This window comes from Lissotriton helveticus, chromosome 8 (assembly GCF_964261635.1).
Source record: "Lissotriton helveticus chromosome 8, aLisHel1.1, whole genome shotgun sequence".
NCBI lineage: Eukaryota > Metazoa > Chordata > Amphibia > Caudata > Salamandridae > Lissotriton > Lissotriton helveticus.
The window spans coordinates 723,056,513-723,076,547 of NC_136069.1; the positions used below are offsets into that span (position 1 = coordinate 723,056,513).

A 20,035-nucleotide genomic window follows, 5' to 3' on the forward strand; every position below is an offset into this window, starting at 1 on the left:
GTCCATCATCTTGTTGTGTTTCCTATATTCGCCCTAAGTGGCCGAGCGTATACCCAGACGTGGGTCCCTTGCTCACTGTGCCACTGGATTCAAACTAGCCTGGCTGATGAGGTGGAAAACCTGTAACCGGTCCTAGGATGCATGTTTCCGGTCTGGGGAGGACCTGGCCTGGCAGTTCGGACTGGACTGTACTCATGATAGAGAGGGTTAAGACTGATTTGCATATGACTTGGTCCAAACTGGGGTGGCATGGTGAGCAAGAGAACTATGGAATAAACCCAGACCTGTGACTGGGGTGAGTGGTTGAAAAGTTTCAGCACTCTGAAAATCGTCTTGTGTTTCCTTATGTAAGTGTAGCACCCTGCACTAATCCAGACAACCCTTATGGTGATTTTAGTGGTCTTAGACAACCTTAGAAAGCTCTCTAAGTGGTAGCTGTGAAGAGCAGCCTTCAGGCTTAGTCCAGTAGGAATACAAAGGAGCTTGTTTTTACCAGTACTTTAATTTATGGTGTAGGTTAAGTGAAAAAGAACCACACAGTGTAGTTATAAAAATATGTATTCATCATAAAAACTCACTAACAGATTGAAAGATCTCCTACCTGGAGATATAACCACAATACACATAATACTTTGATAATAGATCACGTAAGTAGCACAAATACAAAGTGGTCTCCAGGGGGAAACCAAACCATAACTAAAATAGTGGAATGCGAACCACGACTTAAGTCGAGACTGGACTAAGAAGACATGGAAGAGTTGGGGACCCAAGGAACCACCCAAGGTAAGTACCGAGGAACCCCACGGAGGCTGTGTGCGGAGTGGGAACACGACCGTGGACTCAATACAAGTCAATGGGTACGTCGCGGTTGCAGTTTTTAAGAAGAAGGACTCTTCCTAGCGGACCCTGAAGAAACCCAGTGGAATATGGAAGGTTGGAGAGTCACCCCACCCGGGGATAACCAGCAATCAGGATACCTACACCAGGGAAGCCGGGTGTAAAGGTGCAAAGTGACGTCGGAAACTGCAGCAGACCACAATGGAGGACTTCAGAAAAGATACTGCTGGCTAAATAGACGCAAGAGTCTGGTGGAACCCAAAGGTGGATTCAAGATGAGAGGTACCTGCAAGCAGAGGTGACAGAGTCTATGACACTCAGGAGTGACCAGGAGGCACGGAAGACGAATGCTCACGGATGTCGGAGATGCAGGAGAGTTGACGGTGCCCTTGAAGGTGCAGCTGTGCGGACCAGGCTACGCTCTGAAAGACCAGGAGCCATTCACGAGCTGTCCTTCGTCGGATGTCAACAGCCAGGGGGTCAGTGTCCGGCAGGGTCACCAACAAGCCTTGGCAACAGCAACCAACGTAGTAGTCAAAAAAGGTGCAGTGTCTGGGCCAGCAATGTCCCATTGACTCATCACGAGCAGGTAAGTCAGAGTAGGCCCAGACCAAGCAGGGGAGCCCACTGGAGCTAAAGAAGAACCTCAAGCGGACCCACGGTCCAAAGGCATAGGGGTCACAAGAGGACCTTGAGCAGTTCAACAAGGGATGAAGGCCAACGGTGCAGATGATGCGGTGCAGGCGAAGATCTTGGCTGCAGGAGATGCTTGAGGCTGGAGCTTCTTAGAGCCCGAAGATCTCTGGTGAAGAGAGTAAACAAGCCTTGGCAAAGGCAAGTTGACGCGGTGCACAGGGGAGCTGCTCCAGCGGTTCCAACGAGGGAAACTGGCTTCAAACTTGCTGTGAAGACAGTGCAGGCCTCGAGAGAGTTGCAGAACCCTCACCTGCATTGTTAAACTTTTCGGAGTCTTAGGAGCTCAGGAGCAGCAGAACGGTGAGCTTCATTGCGGTGCCTATAGATGAAGGGAAGTGACTCCTTCACTTCAAAGGAGATTCCTTTGGGTGTCTTGGATGTCCACAGGCCTGCAGAAGAACCTGTATGGAGCGCAGGCTCAGACGATGCAGAAGACTGACAGGACGACAAGACCAGCAGCAACAGGAGTCTTCCCAGTTGCAATCTTGGTTCCCAAAGCGAAGTCCAGTGTAGTCCAAAAGTCCCAAACAGTTGCAGATGGAGTGGTTTCGGATCTGAATCTTGTCCCACGACAAATTTAAGGAACTACCCACATGTAAGCCCTTAAGTACACTAAGGAAAGGGTTAAGACAATTCAGAGGTTCCTTCCAGAGGAGGGGCTGGACAGTGGGGAGTATACTCTCATATCCGTTGTCCAGTTTCGCCCAAGAGCGGGAGCCAACGGCTCCCTGAACTGGTTTCAACTATAAATGTGCCATTCAAAGCAGTCTAGTAGAGCTGTCTCAATACACTAAGTCCTGTCTGGGAGGTGGTCACACCTTCCTGTGACAGGAATCCTATTGTCCTGCCTTCCCCTGCCCGACCTTGGCTCAGCGGTACAAAAGGGGGTGGTGATGGACGGAGCATCTGAACCAATCAAACACTCACACCCAGTCAACAGATCTGGGTTTAATCCATCACCGTTGGCTCAGCAGCAGGAGGGCAGAATCATGTCTCTGGTTGGCAGCAGCCATAGTTTGCTGTCCGGGTCTAGAAGGTTGGTACCGGGAGCACTGCAGGCCTCCCGGAGGAGCTTTACAGTGCATGGAATCATACCTCCAACACTGTTTATGGTGTTTGGGTATGAGTCCAACATGTTTGATACCAAACATGACATGGTTCGTTACAGCCAGTTTAGAGTTAGCCATTGTGTAATGACGCATGGCCAGTCTATGGGGCTCATTACAATGTCGGTCAGAAACTACACAACCTAGTTCCTTGTCGGATTTGGTTCCGACCGACTCGCAGTCGGCGGTTTCACCTCACTGCTTATGATGCTTCCGAACACGGTTCGGAAGGACTCTCATTGACTTCTATGGGAGCCTGTGCTCCGACCCACAACACAGGCTCCTATTGGGAAAATTGGTGTCTATGAAAAGAAAGCCTTGTACCCCTGTTACGGGCACCACATGGTACCTTCCACACTGTGCATGGTTTCACAGGGGTTGTGGAGACAACAAGGAGGTGACTGGGCTGTTCCTAGAAGAAGTGAGGGAGGGAGAGAACTAGTGATGTAGATGGAGGGAAGGGGAGGGAAGTGACGGTCACGAGGGAGGGGTCTGTGCTCAAGTGGACCAACACCCCTGGGTATCCAATGTGTTGGATTTAGTTGCCTCACACACCCTTGCGAGTGTCATGCTTCATCATCGGCGTTGCTCCTCGTCGGGCAGGCGGTGCAATGCCCAACGGGCTCACCTCTAGGAGGGGCTCTTTGTCGGAGATCTTCTATCCAACTGCCTTATGGTGAAGTGCGGGTGAGGGGCCAGTAATAAGTAGAAGGTGCGGGTGAAAGTAAAAAGTAGCTCAGGGTACCGGAGACAATTTTATTCTGGTGGTCCCCTGCCACTAGTAAAATCAAGGATAGCCGGTATTCATGGGAACACAAGTTTCCCAGTGTGAATCAAGGCTAAAGGTGCAAAAAATGTGGTCAACATGTTTCTCGCATCTTGTTTATTAACTGCGATTCTTCAGGACCTATATATAAAGAAACCTACAATCTACTAAAACATGATCTAATCAAAAGTATCAGTTCAAACAAGACACATCTGTTGTACTACCTGTCTGACACTGTTCCTACCTAGGGGTTAGGATTGAGGGGTGTCAACAGTACCCGGCGGATCTGGCATCAGGCCTGAAGCCAATGTATTCCGGTTCTAGAAGCCTGTGCCGTAGTCTTCTGCGCCTACCCTTCACGCCGGGTCCGGACAGGGGTTGTCCCTTGGGTACCCCCTCAACCCCAAACCGGAGGACTCAGGATGAAGGAGATCCTGCTAGGGCCCCCAAAGTCAGTTTCCTCCTTTTGTGTCGGATGGACCAAGTCGGAAAGGCTGTTCGAATCCGACATGGTAATCGGTAGGGCGGAAACGCTGGCTGTTGAGCTGTACGAATTTGCTCCTACTGACTCAGATTCTCCAAATGCCGGTCGGAACCAATTCGGAATTCACCTTTTGATCGCGATCATCATAAGCGGTCGGTCAGAATTGACCGACATCGTAATGAGACCTCAAGTATCGTAAAGGATAATGTGCTTACAACTCGGGAGATTGGACTCCGTGGATTGTAGGGGTGTCCTGCTCATGCTGGGGCACCCTCACACTTACCTGCCTTCAGGATTGAAAGGCCTGCCTTAGGAATGACTTATAGTTTTTAAATGCTGTAACCTCAGATATAAGGAAACGTATATCTGTCATAAGTGGTGCTAGCACCAGCTTACACAGGCTGCAATGGCAGGTCTGTAGTCACAATTTGAGTGGCCTCCCATGGGTGGCATAATTCATGCTTCAGCCCATGGGGGACCCCTAGTGTACCTATGCCCTGGGTACCTTAGTACCATACACTAGGGACTTACAAGGGTGCACCAGTAGCCAATCTGGAGGGGGTACCTAAGTACTTACTACATCCAATTTAGGGAGAAAGCACAGAGACTGGGGCCCTGATTTGCAGGAGTCCAGTCAGACTAGTCAGTAAAACAGGACATCCGCAAAAAGTGAGGGTGACCATGAAAGCAGATCCTACTTTCCTACAAAAGGGTAACAACTTTGCACTCAATAGACCAAGAGTAAAAGTGCTGCACTTTGTTGAACAAAGATTTGATTTTTGACATTGGCGGACGCCCACGTCAGAGTCCAGTGCCCACCCAACCAAAAAATAGAAAAAAAATGGTATACTTTCGGTACTGCTTTTTCTGGTAGAGACTATCTAGCCATAGCTTCCTAACCCGTTGAATATTTAACAGGCTTCAGATTGGATCAGGAAACTTTTCAGCAGTACCTCTGTGCGCATGTAGTTGGTGCCATGAGTCACCACACTTACGTCATTCCCTTCCGGAAATGACGAGTGGAGCCTACATAGGCGAGCGCGGTCAGTTGCTTATGAGGTGGTCCATGCCCCCAGAAGCAGAGCCCCGCTATCAAATTGGTGGAGACCAGTGTGCAGATTCCTAGACTTGAGAGCTTATTAAAAGATAGAGGTTGATCACAGAACGGAGTGGAAACCACAGTCCTGACCTTCACGTCATGATGATGTGTTTTGTAGAAGATTGTCAAAAAGACAGGGAAGGAGAGTTGGTAGCCTAGGAACCAGTGATGGAACTGAGGTGAGGGGAACTATCTATGACCACACTGTGGGTGTCAGTAGCACAATTGATCTTACATGGGTGGTACCAATAGAAAACTAGCAGCAGGACTGAAAGTTGTTACCGGAGAGGGAGAGAATGGAAATTTGATAACCCTAGATGCGGCTGTGGTAGAAACTGGGCAAAAGGAGCCAGTAGATTCAAGGAGCTATGGGCAACCAAGGCAGAGAAGGCCAGTTTGTGAGGTGGTGGGGCATCATCTGAGGTTTCCTATTGTGGTGGTAGATTTTTAGGTATGCCAAGAAGATCCTGAAGAATACTTTTGGCAATGCGCTTTAGCAGCTCTTGGTATAATGAGGGATGAAAGTTACAACTAGCGTTCAAGATCTAACATGGCTATACAAATACAGATTTTCAACTCTAGACCGGAATCTCAAACAAATTCAATAAACGATGATCTTCTAAGTAGAATAGATAAATGCTCGGGACAAGTGTAAAAAAAAAACACCTGCTCACATTGAAGAAAGAAAAATCTATTTTCAAAAGGCACTTTTACTTTCGGAATACATATAGCAATTTAGAGCAGTAATACATGAGAATTCATCTAATTTCTAGTACCGGGGCACGTGGGAACCCACTGGGGATTGGACTGCCAAAATATCCTAGAAGGTATGACAACCTTTTCTAGGGGGGGAAAGATTGACCAAGTAAGATTTACTCTTTAGCTGGAACACAATTCTTATTCTTAGGATTACCCTGCTAATTCTTGTATCTAACACATGTTTGATGGAGCCGAGTAGGTTGCCTCATTGCAGAGGTTTGCATACTATTGCTTAGCATGCTAATGGTGTGCTGTGTTAAGCTTGTTAAAAGTTGGAATGCTTTTCTTGGTCTAGCTTTTGGCAAATGTTACCATAAGTCTTTATTCAGGACTGTGAAAATAAAATAACATGGGACCGCAATGTTGTGAAAGCAATCACTTGTGACCCAGGATCAATTCCCCCATGTTATCTAACCATCAAATATATTTCGCATGTAGTGCATTTTGTATGTCCAATTCTAAAACACCACGCCCGTAGTCCATCCATTTTTGTATCTTATTGCATACATTATATTTTAAGGACTAGTAGCTATCTACCAGAAATAGATGTAGAGTGTAGACAGTTTACTTTATTGCTGTAATGAGAATAAGTGACTCACTCTGTAGCAATAAACGTAACAAATCTTAAGTTTTTACTACATAATGTTGTTTCATCATGATATGCATGCTTGAGACAATGTTGCACGTAAATTTGAAGCAGTAATAAAATAATATAACCATGCATGCCTCTATCAAAAAGAATGAAGCTCTGGTGGGATACATCACGATGTACTTCTACTGCACAGTTTTTTTAATAGAAGTTACAAAGGTTTAAAAGAAGTAAAAACATACTGTTTTTACACTTCTGTAAAATCCATACTGTGGCTTGTTGTTATAAACCCTTGCCAAATTTTGAATAGCTTGACAGTGCTTGCAAGAAAAGTTTTTTTTGGAGTAGGCAAAAAACTGTAGCATTTGAAATGTGACACGATTGACAAGGAAATGTACCAACCTGCTCATGCATAATTTCTGAAAGTTCTCTAATCATTTCTCTGTAGTTGGCTTTCATCTCTTCTTGATACTCTAGCTGATCTTCTTTTATCAGCCTTTCATTTATTCCCAAAGCTTGGCCACAGGCTTCAACAAAATGCCTGAAACACAAACAAAAACAAATTATCGGGGAGTTCTCTAGGCCATCAGATGCATGCGTTTTAGAGATTTTATAACAGAGCAACTTTATAAACGGAGTCTTCAGTGCTTTTGCAAACATTTAATGATCATCATAACTTGTGAGCAATCCTGTACTTTATAAAAAAACTTTTTTTAAAGAGTAGCTTTTTGACTATGGCAGAGTCAAACGTCAGAGTCCAGAGCCCACCCTACCACAAAAAAAAAATAGACAAATTATGCATATTTTACCAATAACAAGCAAGTTGCTTACCTTTAGTAACACTTTTTCTGGTAGAGACTATCTAGCTGCAGACTCCAAACCTTTTGAATATTCACCAGGTGTCAGATTAGATCCGGAAACTTTCCAGCAGTACCTCTGTGCGCCTGTAGTTGGCGCAGTGCGGCTCCACACTTGCAACGCTCCATTCCGGAAATTGCGAGCGGAGCCTACATAGGTGCGGGCAGTTGCTTTCGAAGCAGTCCATGCCCCCGGCCGCAGAGCCGCACTAGCAAACTGGTGGGGACCAGTGAGCAGAATCCTAGACTTGAGATCTTATTGATGGATAAAATCCGATCCCAGAACGGGGAGGATCATTGAGGAATCTAAGGTTAGACAGTTGTTCTTCTGATATAGACTTCTAGCAGCAGGTTCCACAACTTTTAAATAGATACCAAAGCAATACCTATTCGAAGGAGGGTCTCTGAATGGACTCAAACCAGAAAGCCCACTTGACCAAGTGGGCAAAATGCTCCTCTCGGCGAACCTGACTGTTTAGGCAATAGTGCTTTGTGAACGTATGGAGGGACACCCACATAGCCACCTGGTAAATGTCCAGGAAAGACACTCCATGTGGCAATGCAGTGGTGGCAGCCTTTGGCCCTGGTAGAATTAGCACAGTCGTTCCGAAAGCTGCTTTTTGGCTAAAGTGCAGAAGATCTGAATGTAAAGCACGATCCAGTGGGAGGTGGTTGTCTTCTGCTCAACCTTGACTTTTTTCACCCTGGAAAATCCTGCAAATAGCTAATCATCCAACCAATGTTTTTTGGTTTAGCGCACTCCTGGGGTCCAACTAGTGGAGTCTCTACCCTTCCTTGGAGGGGTGAGCATAGAATTCCAGGTGGTGTGCTGACTGACATGGAACGCTTCGCAACTTTAGGAAAGGAGGAGGCCCCAGTCCACAAAACCAGTTTGTCTGGGAAGGTAGTTGTTTACAGCGGGTTGAGACAGAGAGCCTGAAGCTCAGTCTCATGCTGTGCCGATGTTAGGGCAACAAGGAACACTGTCCAGAGGTTGAGAAGCCACAAAGGATAGCTGTGAAGTGGCTCAAAGGGGGTGCACATCTGCTATGTGAGGACTAAGTTAAGTTCCCACTGTGGCAAGGGAGATGAAGGGTACAACCAATGCAAACCTTTCAAAAAGCGTATGACAACTAAAGACTTAAACAATGAGGGCTGATCCGGAAATCATTAACAGACAAAAAGAGCCTTTAGCTGTTCCCAGAGCAAATCCCTGCTATCTATCAAACAACAAAACATAATATAACTTAGACAGGAGGAGGTCTATCTGCGGAGTACCGCTCCAAGCCACACATTTCCTCCTACAGGCATACAGAGATTTTGTTGAGGGATTCCTAGCTGCCAAGATGACATCAACCACTACAGGATCAAGGTTAAAGGTGTTCAGCTGTTGCTGCTCAACCCCCTTGCATAAAGGTGGATATTGCAAAGGCCAGGTGCAGAACACTGCACTGTTGCAGCAACGGCAGATTTGTTTGTGGGGGTAGCCTGATCCGAGGACAGATGCTCAAGCCCAGGAGTCCTGAATATAATACTCTATGTGCTCAAACTGGAGCCACTAGGATGACTTTAGGCCCAATCACACCTGATTTTCTTGAGAACTTGGGGCAGGAGACCCGAGCTCCACTTGAAGCATAACATGTCTCCGAATAAGAGACGCATTGAAAACTCCAATGTGCAGAAGTGCTGAAATTGCAAGTTCTCCACAGTGGCGAACAGATCGAGCCAAAGTTTTCCCCCTTTCATGGAAGAGACCTTGTACCACCCTTGGGTGTATATGCCACTCAAACTGCTAGGCGTGACGGCTGAGCTTGTTCGCCCTGGCATTTAACAATCCTGCCAGGTAGTTCACAACCAGGAAAATTCCCTGATTGGTCAACCATGTCGAGAGGCGCATGGCTTCCTGCAGTACTATATGGTGGAGGTGGTGTCTGAGAGTTCCTGAACCAGCCATCTTTTAATGGTCGGAAGGAAGGCTTTCATCGCCAAGCCAATGGCCCAAACATTCAGAAGGTTGATATGGAGGAGGGACTTCCCTGGAGACCAGAGGCCTCTGATCTCTACCATTGCAAGATGGCCACCCCAACCCATAAGCAATGCATCGGTCACCACTGTCAGCAATGGGTGTTGACCTAGTCATCATCCAGCAACCGCCACTGCAGATCCTTTCCAGTCTCCTCCGAAATCTGAACGTGGTCGGAGAGGTCTATTTGATGTTGGGACCACTGAGACTTCAGATCCCACTGAAGATCCCCCATATGTCACCAGGCATGCTTGATTAGCAGGACACAGGGGGCTATCAATCCCAGCAGCTGCAGAGTCGAACTCTGTGAAATCCAGGACAGATGCTGAAAGATCGGGAATCATAGCCTCAATGTCCTGGACTCTCCTTTCTGGGGGAAAAGCACAAAACAGAACCATGTCCAGAATTACTCAGATGAGAGTCATATGTGACTTCAGCCCATTGATAGTGAACCCCAATGATGACAAAAGGTTCACCATAGTCTGGAGGTGGTTGATGACTGACTGGGGTGAGCATGCCTTCAAAAGCCTGTGGTCGAGGTAGGGCAAAACTGTAACCCCATCATTTGTTGCACCCACTGGCATCACTTTTGGGAGTACACAAGGTGCACTGGTGAGACCAAAGGGGACACACAGCTAGTGGAAATGCTATTGACCCACTACGAACCGTAGGTAGCACTGATGAGCCTGCAGGATGGGAATATGGAAATAAGCCTCTTGCAGGACTAAAACCACCATCTAGTCTCCAAAGCTGTGGGCAGACAAGACAGGGCCAGTATGAACATGTCACATTTTTCCTTCTGAATAAAGGTGTTGAGAGGAAACAGGTCTAAAATAGGACAACAGCCTCTCCTTTGGCACTAGAATGTCCAGTGGAAGGTGCAGTGGCATGGAATGGAAGAGTTGGGCACATCCCTTCCAAACAATTTGCAGGACCCACGTTATGGCCTGCCGACCCGGCAAAAATCGTCAAATCCTGACTCCAACCAGGTGGCTGTGCTCCATTCAGGGCATGCTAAAAGGGGTTTAGTACATGGGGCTGAATGGAGGGCAGTGGACTGGGTGGTCAATTAACTTGACCATGGAACTGTGGGAACAGTGGCTAGGCTCATTAAATGAAGCAGACTGGCGAGATGTCCCAATAGCTCCCCGTATTATAGCCGTCCTGGCTCGCCTCAGGCGCATTCAATTAAACTACCTACATAACACCTAGGCGTCTGTGGATGCCGGGGTAAACGTACTTTACCTGACTTCCCCCAGTGCCACTCGACTGACACTAATTTCTTTATATGGTAAGGACTTGCCTCATTATAATGTCATATTGGAGTGTCATTCTGGACACTCTGACAGGCGGAGGACCCGGGGGAGCTTAACCGGAGAGTTGCTCTGCTGGCCATAGTGTAGGAATCGGGCTTACCCGAGTGGAACGGACCTTGGTTGGAATTGCCACACTTCTGGCTATAAAAGACACAGCTCAATACTGAACCCAATCTGCCGTCCCTAGCTTCTCTAAATGCACTGATGCACAAAAAGCAAGGAACCCATCTAAAGGGCCAGAGGATGCCGGTGGAAGCATGACAAAATCTGGGGACAATGGTGGAGTTTTTCGAGCATAACAAATGGTCACCATTCTTGAGGTGGATGGACTGGGGACACTACAGGAAAACAAATCTGCAGTGGGAGGGCACATCAAATGGGATGGGATAGAATTCTCTGCAGCAATGTAATGTCATGGCATTTGTCTAAACTCAATAAAGTTGGTTATGGAGAAAAAATCTTTGACCGAGAGAGAGGGAGCACCACAGCGATACTGCTTGGCACCTTGTTGAGATTGCATTGGTTGACAGTATGGGGTATCACTGCTGAATATAGTCACGCAGTGACGCCCTCCTACGATGAAAAGGCGAACTCACATCAGCACTCTATGTGGGCGCTCTAAGCGCTTTAGAATGGGTGCACAGGTCAAAGAAAGTAAAAAACTCTTATTAAATTATATCATCATCGGCATGTTTAATGAAATTCTTCATAATGTTGCTCCTACATATAATCCTCATATTATGAGTCAACTTCGAAGTCGAGTATGTAACTTAAAGTAACATCAACTCCCCGATGCATTTCGGGTCTTGCCCTTCGTCAGGGGGAATTTCCTACAAACACAAAATGCATAGGCTAAACCCAGGAGCTTAAGAATGCAGCACCTTGTGACAGAGTCACCTTAAACAAACATGACTAAATAACATCGCAATGTCGTTTGATATAGGCTGTGATCAATATTCTTCATGACAGAAATGGTAAAAACAGTTTCCATAGTGAAGATGAAATCCACTGGTGCCCATATATTAATGTGCTTGATCTCATGCCAAAAAAAGATACTAATGAAAACAATAATGAGGAAACCAACAGAGTGAGCGCTTGTGCTCTATCGAGAACGTGAAACTAACGCGATCGCTACGAGGTGTTCGAAACTGAATAACATGTGTCAGCTCTCCCGAATTCGTGGTAGTAGAAAAGGGTGCAACATCCCAAGGTATTAATCAGAAAAGAATCAAAGTAAACACGTGCTAGCGTGTACTAAATAGAAAGCGTGAAACTGACGCGGTCACTGCGGGGTCCGCTAATATAAGCAACAAGTGTAAGCTCTCCCAAATAAAAAAAACAAAGGTCATCCCAGGTTATGAAGATGAAACAGTGGCTTCCCAAAAGCAACGAGTAGCGTACCTGTTCCCTTCAATCGTCAACACGCGTTCGTTGAAAAGTATAATGAAAATAGTCTACAATTGATCAACAAATTCAGACAAAGAGCCTATCCTGAACCTATCTTAAAAGAAGCAACGAACCGTGCAAGAGCCAAAAGTAGAAATTAGCTTTTTTTACCTAAAGCTAGATCTGATTCTAAAATGGTTTTTGTGTCAGTTTTCTTCAAGTAGAGCGAAGATTAAGACAATCATTATGAAATATTGGCCATTGTTACAGACACAGTCCGATTTTAAACACATTTTTCAGTCGCCATCAATCTTTGCTTATCAGAGAACCAACAATTTACATCAATTACTCAACAAAAGTCCACCACAACAAGAACCGAACTTTAAAGGTACTGTCACAATTGTGGCAGCTGCAATAACATCATTAGGGGACCTAGCGTGGTACACCCTTCCAAAGGAACACCCATTAAATTACGTGTAAATGCCACTTGTGACTCAAGCTACTTGGTATATCGGTTGAAATGCCCATGCGGCTTGCCGTATGTTGGGCAAAACAACACAATAGCATAAGAAACGATCTATGTAGTGGAAGGACCAGGGGTTGAGAGGAGCCCTGACTCAGGGCAGGTATCAAGGCCACTAACATCGTCCAGATCATTATACCAATTCTCTACGTAGTATGGTTGGCCAAACTCAACACCTGCATCATAATCATTGTCCGAATCGGTGCCAAACAGAGAATGCAAGGTATGTGTTCTCCCTTGTGATGACGGCAGGTCGGATGGAGGAAGTGGTGCCTCAACAATGCCTGGGCGGCCAGGGCTGAGGTCGAGCCGGCACCAACTCGGTGTCAAAAAGCAGAATAGGTACCTCCTCTTTTGGTGGCGAAACATAGACACATACCAACACAATTGATGCCAATCATATTGTTCTCAATACTAGCAAGACTTTTATGGCCTCCCCTAAGGAAATCTGTGCAGCTTAGGGACTTTCTACAGATGACAGAGGCAGAAGTTTCTGTGGAAATGTGAGGAGGAAGATCTGCAGGATTTACTGGCCCTCATGACATACATTTCTTCTGTTGGTGTAGGGAGTATTTTTCAATGCATTGGAAGAAATGCGTTGCACGCTGTTCTCTCAAGGATCTAGACATTTTGAGAGTGATGGATGGAAGCACCTAATGCCATTATTTCACAGTGTCTGTTTTACTCCTTTCTAAACCCCATATGCTTTTTTATTTTAACTAGGCCGACAAATTCCTTATATGACTGATTAAACTTTTCACATATATATGCTTGGAGAGTCAACAATTATATGCATGCAAATCATACATGCATCTGATATATTCACAGGATAGTTAGAACACTTATTAAAGTTTTGACTTCTTCCTGATATCACACTGCATTAACTTATATTTAAAATGAGCAAGTTACTTACCTTTGGTAACCCTTTTCTGGTAGAAACTATCTAACCACATATTAATAACCTTGTGAATTTCACCAGGTGTAGTAATCCCTCGCATGTCGATAGACGTTGTTGTGCGGCTTCACATGACCTCCGGGCCCCCACATCTGCAATACCTCAGTGCGTGGACATTTGTTTCTTTCTGATGTCTGTCGGCACTGTCGGACAGGGAGTCCATGGAAATCAGAATATGCTAGTGTGCAGATCTCCAAATTTACATCTTAATAATGTGCTCTTTGAGTCCATTCAACAGAACAGGGAGGAGGATGAATCTGTGAATAGGTACAGTCACTACCAAAAAAGGCAATGCATAAGTTAAGTAACTCGTTTTTCTAATAGAATACTCTAAAGATTCCTAGCAGTACCTCCCCAAGGGGTGGGTCTTAAAAAATAGAAAACTATCAGAAAATCAGCTTAACGATAGTATGGACAGTATTAAAAACAAGCATTTGCAATGCAATAGGTCTCGAATTAGGAACGTGTGAGCTATTGGTATTGTAAATGACAATTTTTTTATTATGTGTTGGCTTTGAAAATATATAAATTACTAGCATTGTTATTCACAAAGCTTACACTTTCCTAATGCGAGTCCTATTGGCTATGGCGATGCTTGTTGGTAGCAAGCAAGGACAGTGCTGTTATGATGCTGAGTGATGCTGTTGTGGTTGGGCTGAGGGATGTGGTGGTGTCTGTGAGTGATGTGGTGGTGTCTGTGAGTGATGTGGTGGTGTCTGTGAGTGATGTGGTGGTGTCTGTGAGTGATGTGGTGGTGTCTGCGAGTGATGTGGTGGTGTCTGCGAGTGATGTGGTGGTGTCTGCGAGTGATGTGGTGGTGTCTGCGAGTGATGTGGTGGTGTCTGTGAGTGATGTGGTGGTGTCTGTGAGTGATGTGGTGGTGTCTGCGAGTGATGTGGTGGTGTCTGCGAGTGATGTGGTGGTGTCTGCGAGTGATGTGGTGGTGTCTGCGAGTGATGTGGTGGTGTCTGCGAGTGATGTGGTGGTGTCTGCGAGTGATGTGGTGGCGTCTGCGAGTGGTGTGGTGGTGTCTGTGAGTGGTGTGGTGGTGTCTGTGAGTGGTGTGGTGGTGTCTGTGAGTGATACGGTGGTGTCTGTGAGTGATGCAGTGGTGTCTGTGAGTGATGCAGTGGTGTCTGTGAGTGATGTGGTGGTGTCTGTGAGTGATGCAGTGGTGTCTGTGAGTGATGTGGTGGTGCCTGAGGGATGCCCCAGAGTGATGTGGTGGTGTTCCGTGAGTGATGTGGTGGTATTCCGTGAGTGATGGGGTGGTGTTCCGTGAGTGATGGGGTGGTGTTCCGTGAGTGATGGGGTGGTGTTCCGTGAGTGATGTGGTGGTGCCCCTGAGTAATGCCCAAGAGTCATGTGGTGGTGTTCCGTGAGTGATGTGGTGGTGTTCCTTGAGTGATGTGGTGGTGTCCTAGAGTGATGTGGTGGTGTCCTAGAGTGATGTGGTGGTGTCCTAGAGTGATGTGGTGGTGTCCTAGAGTGATGTGGTGGTGTCCTAGAGTGATGTGGTGGTGTCCTAGAGTGATGTGGTGGTGTCCTAGAGTGATGTGGTGGTGTCCTAGAGTGATGTGGTGGTGTCCTAGAGTGATATGGTGGTGTCCTACAGTGATGTGGTGGTGTCCTAGAGTGATGTGGTGGTGTCCTAGAGTGAAATGGTGGTGGTGTGAAGCGTGCAGCAGTGTAGGGCGTGCAGCAGTGTGCGGCGTGCAGCAGTGTGCGGCATGCAGCAGTGTGAGTCGTGCAGCAGTGTGAGTCGTGCAGCAATGTGAGTCGTGCAGCAATGTGAGTCGTGCAGCAGTGTGCGGCGTGCAGCAGTGTGAGGCGTGCAGCAGTGTGAGGCGTGCAGCAGTGTGAGGCGTGCAGCAGTGTGCGGCGTGCAGCAGTGTGCGGCGTGCAGCAGTGTGCGGCGTGCAGCAGTGTGCGGCGTGCAGCAGTGTGCGGCGTGCAGCAGTGTGAGGCGTGCAGCAGTGTGAGGCGTGCAGCAGTGTGAGGCGTGCAGCAGTGTGTGGCGTGCAGCAGTGAGAGTCGTGCAGCAGTGTGAATCGTGCAGCAGTGTGAATCGTGTGAATCGTGCAGCAGTGTGAGGCGTGCAGCAGTGTGTGGCGTGCAGCAGTGTGTGGCGTGCAGCAGTGTGTGGCGTGCAGCAGTGTGTGGCGTGCAGCAGTGTAGGGCGTGCAGCAGTGTGCGGCGTGCAGCAGTGTGCGGCATGCAGCAGTGTGAGTCGTGCAGCAGTGTGAGTCGTGCAGCAGTGTGAGGCGTGCAGCAGTGTGCGGCGTGCAGCAGTGTGCGGCGTGCAGCAGTGTGTGGCGTGCAGCAGTGAGAGTCGTGCAGCAGTGTGAATCGTGCAGCAGTGTGAATCGTGTGAACCGTGCAGCAGTGTGAGGCGTGCAGCAGTGTGTGGCGTGCAGCAGTGTGTGACGTGCAGCAGTGTGTGGCGTGCAGCAGTGTAGGGCGTGCAGCAGTGTGCGGCGTGCAGCAGTGTGCGGCGTGCAGCAGTGTGCGGCGTGCAGCAGTGTGAGTCGTGCAGCAGTGTGAGGCGTGCAGCAGTGTGAGGCGTGCAGCAGTGTGCGGCGTGCAGCAGTGTGCGGTGTGCAGCAGTGTGAGGCGTGCAGCAGTGTGCGGCGTGCAGCAGTGTGCGGCGTGCAGCAGTGTGCGGCGTGCAGCAGTGTGCGGCGTGCAGCAGTGTGCGGCGTGCAGCAGTGTGAGGCGTGCAGCAGTGTGAGGCGTGCAGCAGTGTGAGGCGTGCAGCACTGAGAGTCGTGCAGCAGTGTGAATCGTGTGAATCGTGCAGCAGTGTGAGGCGTGCAGCAGTGTGTGGCGTGCAGCAGTGTGTGGCGTGCAGCAGTGTGTGGCGTGCAGCAGTGTGTGGCGTGCAGCAGTGTGTGGCGTGCAGCAGTGTAGGGCGTGCAGCAGTGTGCGGCGTGCAGCAGTGTGCGGCATGCAGCAGTGTGAGTCGTGCAGCAGTGTGAGTCGTGCAGCAATGTGAGTCGTGCAGCAATGTGAGTCGTGCAGCAGTGTGCGGCGTGCAGCAGTGTGAGGCGTGCAGCAGTGTGAGGCGTGCAGCAGTGTGAGGCGTGCAGCAGTGTGCGGCGTGCAGCAGTGTGAGGCTTGCAGCAGTGTGCGGCGTGCAGCAGTGTGTGGGGTGCAGCAGTGTGTGGCGTGCAGCAGTGAGTCGTGCAGCAGTGTGAATCGTGCAGCAGTGTGAATCGTGTGAATCGTGCAGCAGTGTGAGGCGTGCAGCAGTGTGTGGCGTGCAGCAGTGTGTGGCGTGCAGCAGTGTGTGGCGTGCAGCAGTGTGTGGCGTGCAGCAGTGTGAGGCGTGCAGCAGTGTGAGGCGTGCAGCAGTGTGCGGCGTGCAGCAGTGTGAGACGTGCAGCAGTGTGAGACGTGCAGCAGTGTGAGGCGTGCAGCAGTGTGCGGTGTGCAGCAGTGTGCGGTGTGCAGCAGTGTGCGGCGTGCAGCAGTGTGAGGCGTGCAGCAGTGTGTGGCGTGCAGCAGTGTGTGGCGTGCAGCAGTGTGTGGCGTGCAGCAGTGTGTGGCGTGCAGCAGTGTGTGGCGTGCAGCAGTGTGTGGCGTGCAGCAGTGTGTGGCGTGCAGCAGTGTGTGGCGTGCAGCAGTGTGTGGCGTGCAGCAGTGTGAGGCGGGCAGCAGTGTGAGGCGGGCAGCAGCGTGAGGTGTGCAGCAGTGTGAGGCGTGCAGCAGAGTGTGGCGTGCAGCAGAGTGTGGCGTGCAGCAGTGTGTGGCGTGCAGCAGTGTGAGGCGTGCAGCAGTGTGTGTGGGGCAGCAGTGTGAGGCGTGCAGCAGTGTGTGGCGTGCAGCAGTGTGTGGCGTGCAGCAGTGTGAGGCGTGAAGAATAATGCGGGCTAACAAATGCGGGGAAGCTAGACTAAAGCAAAACCCAAAACATCGCCTCACACCAAAAGCAAATCTGTTACTGGGGGTGGGGGGGAGGGGGCTGTAGCTGAAACTAAATAAAGGTGACTTCATACATTATGGGAATGCTTGCATGTTGATTAAAGCCCAGGCCATGGTTGAAGAAGCAGCACAGACGTGCTACATTTATAGGAGGAGTGGTTCTGCCTTTTGTTGCCGACACCGTGCAGTGGCCACAGTTAATGTGTGGTGCAGAGAGGCAGCACGTCGTGGAGCATCAGAGCAGAGTCAGCTCTCTCAAATAGAAATTCCTCTGTACTCTCTGTGTTTATTTCGGTCGTAATGCAAGGAAAACCAAGTTTAAGATGGAAGGACTAGCGCATTGTCGCATGTACCTATGTGGGCACTAATAAAGAAATACGATAAAAAATGTCAGTGGTCTGGTGTGAAAGATGAAGCGGGTGGCAGTGAAGAGGCGCTGCGCTGATTAAGGGAAAGGGAACACAAACACTTGCATGCAGAGCTTATAATGGGAGAAGTTTGTATGCCACAAGTAATCATGGTGATCCATGGGGGTGAACAAACAACAAGCTCTTGGCATTGCTGTGGCGGGGGGCGGGGGAGCGGAGTGGGAGCGCATTCCTTTGAAGTCTGATGCGGGGTGAGGGGGAGCGGATCCTTTGAAGTCTGATGCGAAGCACAGACAAAAGGTGGTGTGACGTGGCTGGTTTGTGCACGCGCATAGCTCACATGAACTGTGCGTGATCCGCAAGTTTTGTAGAGTTTTTGAAGCGCTTACTATAATTCTCGCCTATATAGCCCTGCGGGATAGAATAGTCGAGACCTAAAAAACAGGAGTATTCTTATCATTCTTCTAAATGCAAAGACAGTTTAAACAAGTTAAAACAAGCATTAAAAAATGCAATAGCTCTCGCCTTTCATTAATTTATAGCCATTTGTTTTGCTATACAATACCATTAGCAAAGCAAATGGCTTTAACTCAAAGGCGAGAGCTATTGCATTTTCAATGCTTGTTCTCAAGAGTCAAAAAAATAAATAGGTGAATTCCAGTTTGTGATTGGGGAACTGCTTTACAGTGGCATCATCTTGCTAACGATCCCTGTAAAGTTCTATGGATGTGATTGCTGAGAATCATTTCATATTCTTCAGTTGCAAGGATGTGTGAGTTGAATTTGAAACTAAAAATCAACTTAACATATAAGTTGTGCAAAAAATACTGGTAAGTAATTGAATGCATCTGAAATAATAAATCCTTTTCTTCTTCAGAGATCACCACCGACTTTGGTGTAACCCAATAATTTATATTGTGTTCATGTTGGAAAGCTATTCATTAAACACGTAATGCACAAAATCACGTTTATACTATGGTGCAAGTTGTTCATACGATCAAGTAGGCAAATTAAACACTTTAAAAGATGCCCGCAACATGGCCCAAAATCACAGGACGTTGAGGCAACACAATGACTCACAACAAACCAGGGATTTTGGAAGCCAATGGCCAAGTTGATTGGCCACACTTTTTAATGTACATGCCCAACCTGACACCTCCCTCACCCCTAACCGTCCATCTGTTCAATAGAGAAGAGTTTATAGCCCATCCTGATTGCCAGGCATCAGACTGGGCCCACTTATTCAGGCCGAGTATCAACCCCCATTCGTAAGGTCATTCACACTTCATGAGAGTTGTCAGAAAGCCACTCTTTTTCAGCTGAAGACTGTAGATAAATCCATGCAGTGTTCCGTGGCCACTGCCGATTAACATCAGATTATAAAGAATGTACGAGCGAAATGTACTTATAATAACAGTATTTAATAATGAATGAAGACCACAATATTAGTAAAATTAAAGATTAATAGCTAAATTATTGAAACCACAACATCCTAAGTAAAAAAAAAGCACGCTAGTAAGAAATGCTGATACAAACCTTCACACCATTCTCTCTGGGGCGTTTCTCGGGATCTTCTCACTGGAAGATAAACACTGTTGAGAGCTACATGAACCCCTATTGTACTTTTTTTTTCTTTCCTGCTTCCTGGCTTACTTACCCGCCACAAGAACCGAGGCTTTTGCAACCGATGGAAGCTCTTAACAAGGTTAAAAATATCAGATCCACCCGAGGATGCGAGGGAATCTGATCCCGCTCGCTCAAATGATGTTGTTCATGGATCTTTGCTGAAGGTGTTTTACCCGCGAAGCTAGCTTAGTTTGGAATACATTTTATAATGTGCCTATTTCCATATCTCTGCAGCATTCCCATTCATTCACTATTTTATTAGGGTTCACATTTCTGGCCTGCAGTTCACATCTTGACCTTTGCAGCAGGTGCCTCATTTGCTGAGCAGCCTCTCTCTCCTACTGAGGCCCCTGGCCTGTGACTTTACAGGTCACACACAGTACATTCCAGTAAATGACTGTAATTTGAACAGCAATTCGAACGGAGATCTCTGGAGGAGATGCATTAACCCACAAAACCATATCACCGGCTCTGACTCCTCCCCCCTGCTTAATTTTCCAGTGCCTACCAAAAACTGAATGTGTTTTGTGTAATGCAGTCTGGTGAACTATAAATCAAGGTGCGTGCGCACGCGCACACACACACACACACACTACGCAGAGCTTTAGAGCACAAGTGCAATATGAATCGCTAATTAAAAACAAAGTGTTAATTTAAATAATCTCTTCTTGCCTCTGACACTACAAACGTCCAAGACATAGCGAGCATGCTCCAGACTCCA

At 47.7% G+C, this 20,035-nt stretch overlaps 1 protein-coding gene across 9 annotated transcripts in view; it reads right to left on the bottom strand.

Moving 5' to 3' along the window:
- DOCK9 (dedicator of cytokinesis 9) overlaps positions 1-20,035 on the bottom strand; it is a 1,161,971-nt gene that overhangs the window by 10,926 nt on the left and 1,131,010 nt on the right. For all 9 annotated transcript variants that reach the window (XM_078657525.1, XM_078657521.1, XM_078657523.1 and 6 more), the window contains one exon: positions 6,739-6,877. In XM_078657525.1, the coding sequence (XP_078513651.1) occupies positions 6,739-6,877 (139 nt within the window). The remainder of the gene's footprint in view (positions 1-6,738; positions 6,878-20,035) is intronic.